The sequence below is a fragment of the Ranitomeya variabilis genome, chromosome 2 (assembly GCF_051348905.1).
Source record: "Ranitomeya variabilis isolate aRanVar5 chromosome 2, aRanVar5.hap1, whole genome shotgun sequence".
NCBI lineage: Eukaryota > Metazoa > Chordata > Amphibia > Anura > Dendrobatidae > Ranitomeya > Ranitomeya variabilis.
Genome location: NC_135233.1, coordinates 1,042,718,972 through 1,042,737,610, shown reverse-complemented (window position 1 = coordinate 1,042,737,610; position 18,639 = coordinate 1,042,718,972). Strand labels below are relative to the sequence as shown.

The following is an 18,639-nucleotide window of genomic DNA, read 5'->3' as shown; positions in this document are numbered from 1 at the left end:
TTAAACACAGGTTGTAATGTTACAAAATAGGTAAAAAGCCAAGGGGGAGGGGGGTGAATTCTTTTGCATGTCACAATGGATGGATAGATAGATATGAGATAGATAGATAGATAGATAGATAGATAGCATGGTCCCCATTTCTTTCTGGGCCTCATTTTCTATCAAACAGGCCGATCATTTCGATTATCATACTGGGTCATAGAATCAGATCACTGACAACATAACTGCTTTACCTTGTAATGACCAGCAGGTCATATTGAAGGAGACCTTAAATTTAATGGACATGAAGAACTTCCTATATAAATAATAATTATCCAGTCACATTTCTATTTGGATAGGGAATAATTAATGCTTGCCTGAGTATAATATTATACTGAGATGGAGTTTGCTGGCAGTTATGGCTCTTGGAACACTTGCCCTTTAAATCTCAGTGTCAAGCGAATGGCTCCAGATAGAAATTCATCATTCTTCCTGCTCCAGTGTTTGCATCACTATCTGGACTGAATTAATAACTTGAAATATAACAAGCAGATTTTTTCCAGCCTCTTTGTAAACATTATCCGCCATAGTCAATAAGAACAGCTCCTCCTAGACGGCGTTCCCGGCAGCACTGCTGACAGCTGGCGGTGGGTGACAAGTATTGACACCCTAGGATATCTGGCTATTAAAATTCACAGATCTAGTCCAGTGACCAGACCAATTATATAAATATTTCGGAAATAACAGCACAGACATTGGCATAATATCTGTAGAAACTGAGAATTTTTAAGCAGATTTTTATTTTTTTCTTGCAATGATGCATTGGACGTGAAATCTTTTGTTACAGCAGAATATTGAACGTATTCTTTTCTCTTGAGCAGCTCTACCGTATACATTTTATTTTTTTTGGCCCGTCCGCCAAGTTGGTGGCCTTTTTATAGTTTCATTTTATTTAACCCCTTCATCGCCAGGCGTTTTTTTGTTTTGTTTTGTTTTGTTTTTTCTTCCCCCTTCATCCAAGATCCATAACTTTTTTTAATTTTCCTATCAATATAGCCATGTGAGGGCTTGTTCTTTGCCTTACGAGTTGCACTTTTGAATGACACCGTTCATTGTACCACATAGTGTACGGGAAAATTGGAAACAAAAGTCCAGGTAGGGAGAAATTCAGAAAACAAAACACAATTCCACAATGTTTTTTTGCTTTTCTTTTTTATTTACCATGTTCACTAGATGGTAAAACTGACCATGAAATAGGATTCCGCAGGTCAGTACAAGCACGCAGATACCAAACATGTATAGGTTTTCTCTATTTTGGCGGTGAAAAAATGTTGGGAAATTTGTATGAAAAGCTTTTTTTTGCTTTTGCTGCCTTTTTCCCGAGACCCATAGTGTTTTCATTCTTCTGGATATAGCGTTGGGTGAGGGCTAATTTTTGAACGTCGCGCTGATGTTTTTTTTACTGATATTATTTTGGGGTAGATACAATGTCTTGATTGCCTTTTATTGCATTTTATTACAATGTTGCAGTGGGAAAAAAATGTAATTTTGGTATTTTTAATTTGTTTTTGTCATTCCGTTTACCGATCAGATTAATTTAGTATATATTATGATAGATCGGCCATTTCTGTGCGAAGCAACACCAAATATGTGTATTTTTATTGTTTTTTATTGTTGATTTTCAATGGGGCGAAGGGGGGTGATTTGAACTTGTGTTTTTTTTCTTCACTTTTTTCATATTTTTCAAAACTTTTTATCTCACTTTTTACTATATTTAATAGTCCACTTAGGGGACTTGAAGCTGCGATTGACCGTTTGCTTATAATATACATAGCATCATCACTGCTATGTATAGCAGGAATCAAGATCTCCTATGAACGCCAGTCATGGCAGTGTTCACAGGAGGTTCTTATTGACAGGCACAGGGGTCTTCAGCAGACCTCCAGCTGTCATGACAACCCATCGACGCTGCACGATCACATCACATGTGGTCTGATGGGCAGGTGGAATGACGCGCCCCTGTAGTAGGAGTGGTGAAGACAGTGTTACACTCTATGGCACCCCTAGTGGTAAATGTATTTTACGGTAATGTATGTTATCTGAAAGCAAACCTCTTGAGGCTACAGTATAGCCTAGATAGGATTAACTGTAATGGCCTACCCAGATTCGGGGAGGTGAACTGACAGTTAGTGTCAGGAATAAGAAGTTGAGTTCATTTGGGGGAGTATGGTGAAGTGATTGAGCTTCAATTAATAAAATCAAATAGTTTTATTTATGTCCATTTAAAAAGGAAAAAGAAGTAACTGAGTCTAAGAACACTTAACATGTTCGAGACGAGTCCAGTTATTCAGGCACTATTTCTCTGGTAAACCCGGCAATGTATGCCTAGCAGCCTCGGTTTTCCTTTTTAAATGGACATAAATAAAACTATTTAATTTTATTCATTGAAGCTGGATTCCTTCCTCATCTTCATTCGTCAAGCCATGCCTCTGGCAGAGACGCAAATCCGTGCTTCAACTTTCTGAATACATTGGAAGTCATTTTAAGGGTGAGCTGAATTAAACTTACTTTCTTTTGCATGGTGAAGTGATTACAGTGGAAAAGCGCAGTGGGCTGCTAGGGACAACATGAGCCAATTACCCGGGGCAGTGAATTGCCATATAACTCTCCCGTGCTGACCCATTTCCCGGTCCGGGAACCTCAAGATGAGCATCAGGGTCTTTGGACACGTCAAGCCTGTGGGATTGCAGGCGAAGATGGACACAGACTCTGTGAAGTGGAAGATAATGAAATCCGGGTGCACTGCCTTCGGTGAAGCAGAATTTCCAGTGCTAGTGAAGCTAGTAGGAAAAAAGAAGCTCTACCCAGGCTGAAGTTATGTCTGGTACCTGAGGGAAAGGCTGTAGCCTGTTGTGCCCTACCCAACATGCTCCACTGTAATGACTGTAAACTGCTCAGTAAACAATTGTCGGTTCTAGACCATTTGGAGTCCCCTGGATTGTGTGCGGTGGTTCTGGAAGATGGAAGCCTGGAGCCAGCCCAGGCCTATGGCCTAGTGTAAGCTTACCCTAAAAAGAGACTTCCTGCTCACACATAAAGCGCAGTGTGAGTTGGAGTCTGAAGTGTGGTGATATCAAGCAGAAGAGGAGCTGAACGGCGCTGGATACCGGAGAAAATGGAGGTGGGTGAGTATATCAGCACACACACTGCACTACATACACATACGCACAGATTTGGTTAAAAAAAAAAAAGAAAACTACATGGGATCGCTTCTTTAAAAATCATTACTGTGCTCCTGTTATTCCCTAACCTGTCCCCATCCACTGCACCAGGAGGCCTGGGACAGAAATGCTAGTGTATCGATACGTAAGACATACAGGAATAACAGAAAGCAATAAACATACAAGCACTCATTAAAGGTAGAGAGGTATAAAGGGCGGGATAGGAATATACCAACCAAATGGGAGTAGGACCATGAGGAAATTATACACCCAAAAACAGCATGCAACAATCTCCAATAGCAACAACGATCTCCAATGTAGCACAGCGTCTCCAAGGATCTAGGAAGCAAAGCTTTCACTGGCAAGGAAGAAAAAGTCTGACCAGATTATATAGAAAGAGAAAATGACCAGGTCAGGAACAGCTGTGAGATGGAGCTGCAAGTTTCTAACCAGCATAAAAAGAGTCATTAACCTTTTTAGCACCAAAAGAAACACAAACACATTGACTAAATGGAAGATCTGCGATTCACAATATGTAGTGACTTTCTAACCCCAGATCTCCCAGGAGGATGTGACCTACTCGTGACAGCTGAGTGCCCAGAGGTCTCGGCAGCAGGAGAATCCACGATCATTTTGTATAGACACTGCATGAATGGCATATTCTGTAATATCTCTTACATGTGTAACAGACGAGGAGTGTGGCGGCATTTTCTCAGCATCCACCAGGCGGTTGTTTATGAGGATTTCCAGTTTATCTGAAGTGCAACATATATTATTCTATACTGATCTCATTACAAATCTAGTGAAATAAAACTGACTTTCCCATATTGTGATGGGTGATGGTGCTGTGAGGGGGAGAGACAGGGCCGTAGTCATGGCCGAGAGCATATGCGTTAAGGCCCCGGCACACATAGCGATTTACCAACGATCACGACCAGCGATACGACCTGGCCGTGATCGTTGGTAAGTCGCTGTGTGGTCGCTGGGGAGCTGTCACACAGACAGCTCTCTCCAGCGACCAACGATCAGGGGAACGACTTCGGCATCGTTGAAACTGTCTTCAACGATGCCGAAGTCCCCCTGCAGCACCCGGGTAACCAGGGTAAACATCAGGTTACTAAGCGCAGGGCCGCGCTTAGTAACCCGATGTTTACCCTGGTTACCAGCGTAAATGTAAAAAAAAAAAACAAACAGTACATACTCACCATCTGATGTCCATCAGGTCCCTTGCCGTCTGCTTCCTGCTCTGACTGAGATCCGGCCGTACAGTGAGAGCAGAGCGTACCCTGCATCGCGGATTCATATGTTCCCTGCAGCAGCGTTTGCTGCAGAGAAAATATGAAGAATAGTGTTTAAAATAAAGATCTATGTGTCCGCCGCCCCCCCACCCCCTGTGCGCCCCCCCGCTGTTCTGAAAATACTTACCCGCCTCCCTCGCTGCTTCCTGGTCTGGCCGCGGCTTCTAGTGTATGCGGTCACGTGGGGCCGATCATTTACAGTCATGAATATGTGGCTCCACCTCCCATAGGGGCGGAGCCGACTATTCATGATTGTAAATGATCGGCCCCACGCGACCGCATACAGTGGAAGCCGCGGGGCAGAGAGGAAGGAGTGACAGCCAACGTGGGAGCGGGTGAGTATTTTCAGAACAGCGGGGGGGCGCACAGGGGGTGGGAGGGCGGGGGACACATAGATCTTTATTTTAAACACTATTATTCATATTTTCTCTGCAGCAAACGCTGCTGCAGGGAACATATGAATCGCGGCTTCAGCACCATGTGGGGGGGACAGCGCTTACTGTAGCGCTGTCTCCTGCACGCACACGGACCCCAGACGGAGAACGTCCGTGTGAGGTCCGTGTTTTACACTGACCCATTGACTCTATTGGGTCCGTGTAATACGTGCTCTCCCACGAACACTGACATGTCTCCGTGTTTGGCACACGGAGACACGGTCCGCAAAAAATCAATGACATCTGAACAGATGCATTGATTTTTATGGGTCTACGTGTGTCAGTGTCTCCGGTACGTGAGGAAACTGTCACCTCACGTACCGGAGCCACTGACGTGTGAAACCGGCCTTAACGTTACGTGGTCACTGTGAGGTCTCAGGCATTACGCCCGTCGGGGCTATCTGGGCACTCAGGCCCTCCTGAGCTGTTGAGCACCCAGGCTTGTCTCTCTCTAACCAGGAAATCCTCCTATCTTATACCACAGTGGCAACTCATATGTTAACTATATACAGTACAGTATGCAAAACTACTAATATAAGGTCCTCCCTCTAGTGAACCTTTTAGAGAACTATGCTATCCCTAACCAAGCAATATGCATTGTGCCTGCCTTTGAACCCCCTTAGGGTATGTGTCCACGTTCAGGTTTGATTCAGGCTTTGGTCAGGATTTTATGCAGTAAAATCCTGACCAAAAATGCACCTGAGGTCACTGGCAGGTCACCTGCGGTGTTCCTGCGTGTTTTGCTCATTGTAGCAACATGCTGCGTTCTCAAAAAACGCACCGCATGTGCGTTTTTGCGGGAAAAACGCATGCGTTTTTTAATGCACAGTGGAGACGGGATTTCATTAAATCCCCTCCACTATGCTGTAACATCTGGACTCTGCGTTTTTGACGCTGCGGCTCAGCGCTGCATCAAAAACGCAGCGTTTCCTACGTGGACACATACCCTTACAGTGCCACAGAGAGTAATTGGTGTCAGATGAGGTGACATCTAAACATACTGACAGCTGTAAATTGTGCAGCACCGGAGCCCCATAATCCTGACACTGAAAACTGTGATTAAATCCTAAGGGTAATTCTCAGTTTTATATGGCCACAATGTAAAAGCCTCACCCTGCTGTATTATGCCTCTCAAAAACACATAGTTGTCGTTATATCACCCTCTCCCTCCCTTTAGATGGGGCTTATCCACAATAGCCGGGTTTGGAGGCAAAAGTGTTAATATTGGTTGCAGAGTATGCAAATTGAGACCCGACTTGGCAGTAAAACTGTCGGGAATATAAATTGTTTTCTATAATTTGAGTCAATATTATGTGCAAAAAGCTTGTTTAAATGCAGCCAGGATTCATCAGAGAAGTCTGTGAGTTCTGCTAGATCTGCCCACACACAGTGATTGTCAGATTTTCCTGTAAGATATTAAATACAGGGAGAATTGTCAATCACTGCATGTGGGCGGGACTAAGCAGGAATCTCATTGTTTTCTATGAAAAATGGTAGCATTTTATGGATGCTGAATCAAATCATAGGAAATTTTATACCCCCAATCTCAAGATCCCCCTCTATCCTAGATCATTAGTTGTGCTGTTGATAAGGTAAAAAGTTATACTGAGCATAAGTAATAATCTGTCCTGTGTATAAGGTAGAAGGTGGTACTGTGTAATATGTTGTACTATGAATAAAGTAATAAACTATACTGTGTGAAAGGTAATAAGTTGTACTGTGTATAAGGTACATAGGTTAGATAAGGTATGATGTTGGATTGTGTATAAGATAATAAGTTGTGCTGTGTATAAGGTAGGATCTCCAGTTATCCCAAGACCTCCTTCTCTCCTCCACACTCATACGTTCCTCACCCAATCGCCTCCAAGACTTCTACCGAGTATCCTCCATCCTCTGGAATTCTGTGCCGCAGCACATCTGATTTTTCACCACACTCGGAAGTTTCAGACGGAACTCTAAAACCCAGGAGGAGGGCAACAAAATAAATAAAGGGGATGGGGGAACTAGAATACCCAGAGAGATTAGCAAAATTAGGATTATTTAGTCTAGAAAAAAGACGACTGAGGGGCAATCTAATAACCATGTATAAGTATATAAGAGGACAATACAAATATCTCGCTGAGGATCTGTTTATACCAAGGAAGGTGACGGTCATACGGGGGCATTCTCTGCGTCTGGAGGAACGAAGGTTTTTCCACCAACATAGAAGAGGATTCTTTACTGTCCGGGCAGTGAGAATCTGGAATTCCTTGCTTGAGGAGGTGATGATGGCGAACTCAGTCGAGGGGTTCAAGAGAGGCCTGGATGTCTTCCTGGAGCAGAACAATATTGTATCATACAGTTATTAGGTTGTTTAGAAGGACGTAGATCTGGGGATTGATTCTGACGAATATAGGCTGAACTGGATGGACAAATGTCTTTTTTCGACCTTGCTAACTATGTTACTATGTTATCTCTTCAAAGAAGCTTAAAGTCTGCAATGACCCCGCTGCCCTCACACCACCAGAGCTGCCGCAACCCCCTATCCTACTGTCTCCTGCCCCATTATCCTGTAGACTGTAGGCCCACAAGAGCAGAGTCCTCTCCCCTCTGTACCTGTCTGTCATTTTTAGTTTGTTCATTGTCATTTCTATTTGTGTTTTGTATGTAACCCCTCAAGTACAGCACCATGGAATCAATGGTTCTCTAAAAATAAATAATAAGTTGATCTGTGTATAAGGCACCAGGGACGTGAAATCGTCCACCAGCAGAAAAATAAAATGCTAACCTGTATTATGATGAGGTAAAAATAGGTTTGAGATGTGATCCCATATTTGGTAACAGGATCAGGACAGATCTCCAATGGATCTCTGCCACATGCAGACGGCAGCTGGTTCATCATCTCCCTCCTCCTGATATTAGTGGGGTGAGGGCAGGTGACTCCATGTGACCAGTGCAGGTAGTAGCTACACACACAGGTCTTCCATAGAGAGTTTAGTTCACATCCCTCCGTGGGGCAGGGGGTCCGGGCTGGAATATAGACGTTAATGTGAAATCGGCCAAGGAACTTTCAATGCACTTTCAATCTACTAGAAGACCTTGGCTGTTATGGGACATTGTGTCGTATGTAGCCGAGCTGAGGCTGTCAGCTGTAGCCAAGCTGAGATAATCATTTTGCTTAACATATGTTTACGGCACAAATTGTTATCTGTGCTTTTCCATCAGATCTACTACATTATCTAAGCCAAGTGCTGTGCCTCCTTCTCAAATTCACTGAAGTAACCCAAGACTATGACTATCACTGTGCTGACCCTATTAAAAGCACAGCATGAGGCCCGTGTGACACCTAGAATACACAAGCCAACGGTTAGAATCTACACTGTAAAGCATGGCACAATGCAGAAATCCTGGAACATCCGGGGAAGTTATTAGTAAAAGAGGAGACTTCCCCGACTCCTGGAGGAGTTAGTAAATCTACAAGATGCCCCAGGAGTCTCATAAGACAGCCAAAAAAGCTTCCTGTATATTTCCAGGCCTCCCAACCACCCTGGATCAAGGGGGCAGTACAAGATTTGTGGAGCTGTCTTCGAAGATCAGAAACATGCCCACTTTTAACTATATCTGCATCTTCAAGAGTCAAGACGCTATAGTAGAGCGGGGAACCGTCAGGCACTGTGAGGGTATCATACTATGTGGAAAGGACAGTTTAACAATATAGTTTTGAGCAGGGGGCACTCTGAAGTCATCATGGTGTGTGGGGGATCATCTTTGGGACATAATAGGAAAAGTAAAAAGCTCACCAGTGATGCCCATGGTTTGTTGACTGTGCAGTATGTATCGACCGGAGGGTGCCGTATCCAGCTGGCAGAGTCAGCACAAACAGGTAAGAAGAAGGGAAGTCTAGCACAACCATCCATTGGTAAAAAAAGATTCTATTTTATTAGTAATACAGTAAAATTAGAAGAAGAAAAAAGTTGGTGGAGAAAATTTCAAGAATTCTTATGCGTTTCAAGAGGAACAACCGCCCTAAATCATAACATAAAGAAAATTAAGAACGCAGCACATATGTATAGAAATGTGTAAGAGTTCTTAAAAGTTTCTTTTTTGAGGCATCATACTATATATAGGGACTTTGTGGGGGCAACATACCGAAAGGGGGCCATAAAAGAGGTATCGAACTATGTGGGTTTCACTGGGGGCACTATATTTGTGTGGGTGCACAAGAAGGACAGGGCTGGGTTAGTGGAAATTTGTGTCCTTATTTCCATCTTTCAAACTTGAGAGGTTTAGCATTAATGGGAGACCTCGTCATCAGTCGATTTCAGTCAAGAAGAGTAACAAGGGAACACGGTGGCTCAATGGTTAGGTCCTTGGTTGAAATCCCACCAAGGACAGTGTCTGCAAGGAGTCTGCATGTTCTCCTCATGTTTGCGTGGGTTTCCTCTGGATTCTCTGGTTTCCTCACACTCCAAAGATATACTGCCTATAATGTCTGTACTGCGGGATTAATAGGGCGTAGTTTGCTTGTGTGTCTTTTTGTTCCTTTATTCATCCACATTGATGATGAAGAAGAGAACAGTTTCTGTATATGCTAAGTAAAATGGTTCATTGTCCCAAAATGTCTGTTTCCTGAACGACTCAGCTGAAAGTGGAAATCTGCAGCAGTGTTCTGGGATAATATGACAGAGATGTGCCCTTCACCTCGTCATGGTTATTTCCAGATAAGTAGTGTCATCCTGATGTTAATGAGTGTGTTGCTTTTCTGTAAAGCACTTAGTCTTGCTTGGTGGATGGGTCACTGACAGGGCTCCAAGCGATCGCTAGATTTTATCTTTGTGTATTTGACCACTTATTATCCAGTGCAAATCTCCTGTTACACAGTAAATAACCTTTTAATCCACACGTTATTTTTTCATATATATATTTTAAGATTGGTTAAAAATATATTTCTTACAGATATAGAGGAGCTGAGTTTGTCATGAATCAAAAAGGCTCAACCTACTGATTGTTATGGGGATTCACAACCAGTTTGATAATCACAAAATGAGCTCATCTACGTGTTACACAGTGTTCTCTGTACTTTTACTCAGCGGCGCAGCGTGGGGGACCCACAGAGGTGGTTGTCCCAGGTACCGAATTCTATGGGACACAAAGTTCTGCCTTTTCACCTCTACTGTTAAATAAATGCCATCGACAGGTGTATAGCATAGCAATCAAGAAGAGTTTGTTATCAGCTGCCGCTATCAAGATGACAATGCTCTCAGTACAATGGAGTGATGTGTGTCATCTCGGTTGTTGCCTATGTAGAGCGCAGCTGCCAGTGATGAGCTCGTGTCATCTGCTACACTCCGCATAAGCAGAGAACATAATGACAGAAGCTGACTTCATGCATCGCACATGATTCAGTACTGTCTTCTACACTTTTTAAACTTCTTCTATCCCAAACTAGAGTCAGGGCGAGGGTTAGGCTTAAGGCTACAGTTAGGTTTAGGACTAGGTTTAGGGATAAGGTTAAGGCTAGGGTTAAGGATAGGGCTAAGACAATGAAATATTAGTATAAAAGAGTGAAAAAATGTAAAAACAAAACTTCTAACAATGCTGAATGTTTTATTTATAAATTTTACATCTGTTTTCAGCAAAAATCCTAAAAAATAGAGGGTCAAAAACAAACTGTAATTACATCAGTATTTACCTCAAAATACAATATATGTGTTTGGGGGATAAGAGGTTCAATGCTGGACTGGTGGAAGGGACTGAGGGAGGGCTAACAATTTTAGGATTAAGGTGAAACAAAGTTGGCAATAAGAACAAACAAATGAATTTTGGAGCAAGTTAAACCAGACAAGATACTCAAAGCAAGGATCACCAAGCTACAACTTGCCTACTTTGGACACATCATACAAGAAGAGCAGTCACTAAAGAAGAACATCATGATTGGAAGTATAGAAGGCACAAGACAAAGAGGAAGATCAGCATGCTGGCTTGATACTATCAAGATAACGACGGAGAAGACCCATGGGGATCTGTCTAGGCTTACACAAGATCGATCTTCCTACAGAGCGTTCATCCATCAACTCGTCATGGCTTGAGATCAAACTGAAGACCGCTTAAAAAAAAAAGCAGTTGCCTAGCCCTAACCACCATCAACATGTCACTGATTTCACTAGACTCAAGACTCAAAAGAAACAAAACAGATGTAACACTAAATATCACTAAGGCTAAGTTCACATTAGTGTTCGGGGGCTTTGCGGAGGGCTGTGTACGTCCTCCATTAAGCCCCGCCTACTTCCGCATATTTCTGCATGCGACCTGTGTACCTATATTTAACATTGGGTACGCAGGACATGCGGATTTATGTGGATGCGTTGTTTTGATGCGCCAGCCGACCGCATGGGAACGCAACAAGCTGCGTTTTGTGCGGACGGCGTGCGCGTCAAATCGACGCATCCGCATACATCCGCATGTCCTGCATAACCAATGTTAAAGACAGGTACGCAGGACACATGGAGAAGTATGCGGAAGTAGGCGGGGCTTAACGGAGGACGTACACAGCCCTCCGCAAAGCCCCCGAACGCTAATGTGAACTCGGCCTTAACAATGCACAAAAGTAAAGTTCCTATGCTGATCTCTAGATCTCTGATCTCTTGAGGCTGTAGGGGGAAGGAGAGTTGTTTGGTTTTCTTAGACTTGTCCATATGGTGGAGATACGTTCTTAGATTTCTACAGAGATATCCTATGTCCTAGGGAATTTTAACACAGACCACACTAGCAGTCTGAAGCACTGCATGTGCAATATACAGTAATCCCTCAAAACAAAATAATTTGGCAGGAAGTCAGCCTGGCCCCTGCTTGTCCCCCTCTCCCATATCCACATCTGTTGGCTTCACCAACGCTTTAGTGGTATGTTGGTTAGCACTTCTGGAGTCCCTAAGATTATCCAGATATGTCACTCATTGAACGTGGAGGAGCAATGACAAGTATTAAGAGGGATTAGTGATTCTGGAGGAGTCAATGAATTGTGACAATGCAAACATAGCATTTATTGTCTGGCCCATCAAGAAACTAGCCAACAAGTGAGAGGCTTGGTGCTGGGAATACCACCAATCCTGGGAACAAGACTCGGAAATGCCAATTTTTATCTATTATCTGTGTTACATCTCTGCTTATCTATCTATCTCATATCTATCTATCTATCATCTATCTATCTATCTATCTATCTATCTATCTATCTATCTCCTATCTATCTATCTATCATCTATCTATCTATCTCATATCTATCTATCTCATATCTATCTATCTCATGTCTATCTCACTATCTGTCGAGAAAAAAGCGAAAAAAGCAACAGGCAAAAGCGTACCTGGGTGCTGTGCCTCCAAGGTAATAACCAGACCTCTAAGTAGAACATAAAAAATGGAGGTAGCACACCAGTTAATGGTGAAAAGGAGTGCTATTTAATAGCCCAAATAGCTATTTTAGGCTACTAAATAGCACTCTTTTTCACCTTTAAATGATGCGCTGCCTCTATTTTTTATCATCTATCTGTCTATCTATCTATCTTTCTATCTATCCCATATCTATCTATCTATCTCATATTGCAGTGCTTGAATTTGCAGTTACATAACTGTGAGGACTAATGAAAAGCATTCCTAACATGCACAAATTCCAGTTCCAGCATAGCAAGTATTTTGTGTAGTCTAAATTGGATAGACAGATTAGTTAGATAGATAGATAGATAGATAGATATGAGATAGATACTGTAGATAGATAGATAGATAGATAGATAGATAGATAGATAGATAGATAGATAGATAGATAGATAGATAGAGCAGTCAGACTGAATTCCGTATTGCAAAAGTTAGTAATGGCAAATACTGACAAAATGGCTGGAGGCTTTTCTCACAACAATCGGCATTGTGGGTTATATAATCTAGCCATAGAGAATGAAGTGGAGAAAGGTTTAACTTATGGATATGTGTCTTTTTGCAACCTATATACGATATGAGATATGAGACAGATCGATAGATAATGGAATATGTAGATCAATGCATAAACAGGTATAAGATTAATAGATATGACCCCAATAGACAGATATATAGATATTGGTTTTTTTCACTATGTTTAGCGAGAAAGCTAAGGAATCCCCCAGAAACTTTTGATAACTTTCACTTTCTAACATTTCCACCAGTTACATGGAGTGAAGCTGGTCACACCAGAAAAATAAGATTACTTTACCCAAGACCAGTGGTACTCCAATCCCAGGGGTATGCCGGCTAGCGTCAGTCTTTTCTCTAGGTGATCTTCTGGAAGACTGTTTCCTTCTTCCAGGTGGTCTTCACAAACTTCTTCTTCTTCAGGAATAACATCCATTTTGGGTGGGCTACAATCTCCCCAGTTTTTTGCTATAGTCCAGCATTCTGCACTGAAGGAATTGACAATGAAGCCTCGGGGTGAACGTATTTACGCTGATCATGTTTGCTTGCTAATTTTACCTGCACAAGTTCTTGGAATGGCAGCTAGCACAGAAATCTGAGACAGACGGCCAGCACACTCTTTCCTTACAACTGACTCTTAAAGTATTCCACTTCACTATCCGGGTCGGGTTCATACACAATGCCTGGGCCAGGAGGTACACAACACTGCTGACTTTTCTTCTCTAGTCTTTTCAATGAGGTCTCTGAAAATCCTGAGGTCAAATAAATATCCCATGTCTCCTCTCCATATATCATAGGCTCAGGGAGCGGCCATCAACTGTGATATATTACAAGCCGATACATAAAGTACACGTAGATTTTGGTGGACTGTTTGGGCTTTACATGCTAAGCTGTGGAGAGCTGGTGGAGGTCATGTCCCAAGTGCTGGGTGCATGAGGGGAAACAGCAAGCCTGCCTGAGGAGCATCTATGCCCCCCTGGTGAAGGGAAGCTTGGCTACACGTCTGCTTACATGTACCTCGCACCTTTTTTGGTGACGAGTAAAATTATTTAATTTAGTTCTTCTCTCTGCAGGTCCTTCTATACACCAGGTCAGCTCCTGGATTTTTTTGGCCCTTGGTTATAGCAAGAGCTATAACTTTTTTATGTTTTGGTTAGTAAGAGCTATCGATTTTATGATTACCATATTCGGGTTAACTGGATTTTCTGATCTCTTTTCATTCAATTTTTTTGAGGGGAAGGTGAATTGACCAATAAAATTCTATTTTTTTTTTTGTTTGTTTTGGTATTCACCATATAGGACAATTACGCTCCTCAAAATTGAAATTGCAGCACCAAGAAGGAAAAGTGGAATTGAAATTTTGGAAATCACAGGATTGATAGATACGGAAATAATGAAAAAACAGAAACTACATTTTTGAAACAACTCAATTTATTCAATATCTTCGCCTTTAAGTACTTCTTTCAGAAATTCTCTCACCTATGTGCCTTGGCTGCTATCAATGAGGATAATAATCATAGTTCTACGGTTGAAAGTAGACTTAAGTCCATTGAGTTAATGGTTGTCTGTGTTCCACCCATTAGTGTGTCTGGGATACAGTTATTGACAGCTCAGTCATACAATCTGGTACAGGGGCGTGCTGAGCTGTCAGTGTGTTGATTGACAGCTCGACTATGCATTCTTAGACTGGGTGACGTTGGCTGTCTCCACGTGTTTACTATCCCAAGTGATTGTCATGCTATTCAACTGAGCTGTGTCTCCCCGACCTCTGCCAGGCGTGTATACAGTTAAGTGTGGCTTGTTTCCTCTGTGCCTTGAGTTCTATATGTTGATCTATTTTTGCCTAATTTTGGACCTCGTTCTGACCATCCATCTGTTTGCCCCTTCTGTTCTGATCCACTATTCTCCTGGTATTCTAACCTCGCAAAGTTACCTGACTACGCTTTTGTCTCTTCCTTCTCTTTATGACGTTCCCTCCTGGCTTCTAACCTTTGACTCCTTGACTATCCTGATTCACGGCTTGGCCATGAGAAGTGACTAGCGTCACACAGGGCCGCCATCAGGGCATTACAGCCGTGACTGGCGTATGGGGCCCGGTGGGCAGAGGGGCCCGCATCGGGCCCCGTCTCATCTGCCCATCGGGCCCCTACCGGCAGCCGCAGGCTGAACCGGGCCCTTAGCTGCGGCCGGCGCTGAAGCGCTATTGAAGTGCGGGCCCGAACCCGTACGTCAATAGTTAACAGCCGCCAGCCAATCTGAGGCTGGCAGCTGACGTCAGCCGCAGCGTGCATGTCGCCGGCGTCTGACGTCATTGTCAGTCGCCGGCGAGTGCACGCTGCAGCTGCGTGCAGAGAGCAGGAGCGCGGGACGGGAGGTAAGTAGAACTTTTTTTTTTTTTAATTGAGAGCGGCGATCCGGGGGGGGGGGGGGGGTTCCCAGGGCAGAGCGCTGGACACAGGGGGGCAGAGCGCTGGACACAGGAGGGGGCAGAACGCTGGACACAGGAGGGGGCAGAGCGCTGGACACAGGAGGGGGCAGAGCGCTGGACACGGGGGGGGCAGAACGCTGGACACGGGGGGGCAGAACGCTGGACACGGGGGGGGCAGAACGCTGGACACAGGGGGGCAGAGCGCTGGACACAGGAGGGGGCAGAACGCTGGACACAGGAGGGGGCAGAGCGCTGGACACAGGAGGGGGCAGAGCGCTGGACACGGGGGGGGGCAGAACGCTGGACACGGGGGGGGCAGAACGCTGGACACGGGGGGGGCAGAACGCTGGACACGGAGGGGGCAGAACGCTGGACACAGGAGGGGGCAGAACGCTGGACACAGGAGGGGGCAGAACGCTGGACACAGGAGGGGGCAGAACGCTGGACACAGGAGGGGGCAGAACGCTGGACACAGGAGGGGGCAGAACGCTGGACACAGGAGGGGGCAGAACGCTGGACACAGGGGGGGGCAGAACGCTGGACACAGGGGGGGGCAGAACGCTGGACACAGGAGGGGGCAGAATGCTGGTCGCTGGACACAGGAGGGGGCAGAACGCTGGACACAGGAGGGGGCAGAACGCTGGACACAGGAGGGGGCAGAACGCTGGACACAGGGGGGGCAGAACGCTGGACACGGGGGGGCAGAACGCTGGACACAGGGGGGGCAGAAAGCTGGACACAGGGGGGCAGAAAGGAGAAACAGGGCATGACTGGAGACACTGGGGCATGACTGGAGACACTGGGGCATGACTGGAGACACTGGGGCAGGAATGGAAACAGATGGGGCAGAATTGAGACACAGGGGGCATGATTGCAGAAATGGGGGCCTGATTGGAGACGGGGCAGAATGGTGATACGGCATGATTGGAGACACTGGAGGCAGGATTGGAGACAGATGGGGCAGGATCATGGGGCAGGATGGATACGATGGAGACAGATGGGGCAGGATGGGGAGATCATATGGGGCAGGATGGATACTCATTAGGGCAGGATGGGAGAACATATGGCTGACCCCAGTAATGAGACACACGGGGCCAGGATGGCGAATATTATTACCATAGGGGCTAATTAAGGGATATTATTACTGCAGTGATGTATTTATTTTATTTTTTGAGTACACTGTTTTAAATGGAGGGGCGGTCCTATTACTGTGTAGATTGACACTATGTCGCCTTCTTCATGTGGTGTAATGTAGAAGTTGGGAAAATTAAGTAATGTGTTCTGCAAGTGGAACTCGAGATAACTGTTATTTCCTGCAGAAATGAGTCCTGGCTGCATGAAGTGATGGTGGTCTGTGCGGGATGAAAGATGAAGGACTTCACCTAGAGACGTCACTGGTAAGTCAGTGTGTTACCTATACATTGACACTATACACTGTATACTATATACAGAGGTCCTGTGTATAATATCACCAGTGATCACTGGATTACCTATAGACTATATACAGAGCTCCTGTGTATAATGTCACTGGTGATCACTAGTGTTGAGCATTCCGATACCGCAAGTATCGGGTATCGGCCGATACTTGCGGTATCGGAATTCCGATACCGGGATTCCGATACTTGCCGCGTATCGGATACCGGAATCGGAAGTTCTAAGATTCAAAAAGCAGAAATTCAGCCAATGAGATTGATTCCAAGTGTGGGCACATCCTGTTTAGCATGGAGGGCATGAAACTACTGGCAAGGCTGTGATTGGCTGGTGTAATGATGTCATGATGCAGTTTAAAAGTCGCTGGCGCCATTTTGCGATCACTCTGCTGTGAATTCAGTTAGTGACAGGACGCTGTTTGCTGACTGAGGGACAGTTTAGAGATAGCGATTTGCTTCTTTGTGCTTTCCAAAGGCTAATTTAGCAACCGCTGTGTTCACCTACTATTCACCTTGCTTTTGCCTTGTAGCGCTGTTTTCACAGCGATCTGCAGGGTCTGTGTGTGTGTGTGTGTGAGTGCAGCCCAGTCTCCAGTCTGAGTGCAGCCACATAGGCCATCCATAGTTGGTTGTATTCAGTTCAGGGAGGGTGGTTCATTGCCTCATACTGTTCCTTTTTTTTTTTTTTTTCCCAAGTAGTGTAGTCTGCTGCTAATTAATTAAAAAAAATCCTATTAGTGTCTTTCCACCCGTCTCCAGCTAATTTGTGGAAAAACACTACATAGGATAAAGTAGAGGAGGGTTTTTGGGCCTTGCAGCGCCGTTTACGGCTGTCTGCACGGTCTCCGTGTGACTGCAGCTCGCCCTGTAATCTGTGAGCAGCTGTAGCCTGGTTGTCTCCAGCTCAGGGTTTTTCACTGCGTCATACCGCCAAATCAATTTTCTTTTTTTTCAAAGTAGTGTAGTCTGCTGCTAATTAATTCAAAAAAATCCTATTAGTGTCTTTCCACCCGTCTCCAGCTAATTTGTGGAAAAACACTACATAGGATAAAGTAGAGGAGGGTTTTTGGGCCTTGCAGCGCCGTTTACGGCTGTCTGCACGGTCTCCGTGTGACTGCAGCTCGCCCTGTAATCTGTGAGCAGCTGTAGCCTGGTTGTCTCCAGCTCAGGGTTTTTCACTGCGTCATACCGCCAAATCAATTTTCTTTTTTTTCAAAGTAGTGTAGTCTGCTGCTAATTAATTTAAAAAAATCCTATTAGTGTCTTTCCACCCGTCTCCAGCTAATTTGTGGAAAAACACTACATAGGATAAAGTAGAGGAGGGTTTTTGGGCCTTGCAGCGCCGTTTACGGCTGTCTGCACGGTCTCCGTGTGACTGCAGCTCGCCCTGTAATCTGTGAGCAGCTGTAGCCTGGTTGTCTCCAGCTCAGGGTTTTTCACTGCGTCATACCGCCAAATCAATTTTCTTTTTTTTCAAAGTAGTGTAGTCTGCTGCTAATTAATTTAAAAAAATCCTATTAGTGTCTTTCCACCCGTCTCCAGCTAATTTGTGGAAAAACACTACATAGGATAAAGTAGAGGAGGGTTTTTGGGCCTTGCAGCGCCGTTTACGGCTGTCTGCACGGTCTCCGTGTGACTGCAGCTCGCCCTGTAATCTGTGAGCAGCTATAGCCTGGTTGTCTCCAGCTCAGGGTTTTTCACTGTGTCATACCGCCAAATCAATTTTCTTTTTTTTCCAAATAGTGTAGTCTGCTGCTAATTTATTCAAAAAAATCCTATTAGTGTCTTTCCACCCGTCTCCAGCTAATTTGTGGAAAAACACTACATAGGATAAAGTAGAGGAGGGTTTTTGGGCCTTGTAGCGCCGTTTACGTCTGTCTGCACGGTCTCCGTGTGACTGCAGCTCTATCTGTTGTCAGTTCAGCCCCCAAAAAATAA

General features: G+C 44.6%; 1 protein-coding gene across 1 annotated transcript in view; it reads right to left on the bottom strand.

Moving 5' to 3' along the window:
* Positions 1-13,285, bottom strand: part of LPIN1 (lipin 1) — a 274,958-nt gene extending 261,673 nt beyond the window's left edge. Inside the window, exon 1 of the mRNA XM_077291442.1 lies at positions 13,145-13,285. Within this exon, the coding sequence (XP_077147557.1) occupies positions 13,145-13,279 (135 nt within the window). The 5' untranslated portion in view covers positions 13,280-13,285. The remainder of the gene's footprint in view (positions 1-13,144) is intronic.
* Positions 13,286-18,639: the final 5,354 nt, after the last annotated feature.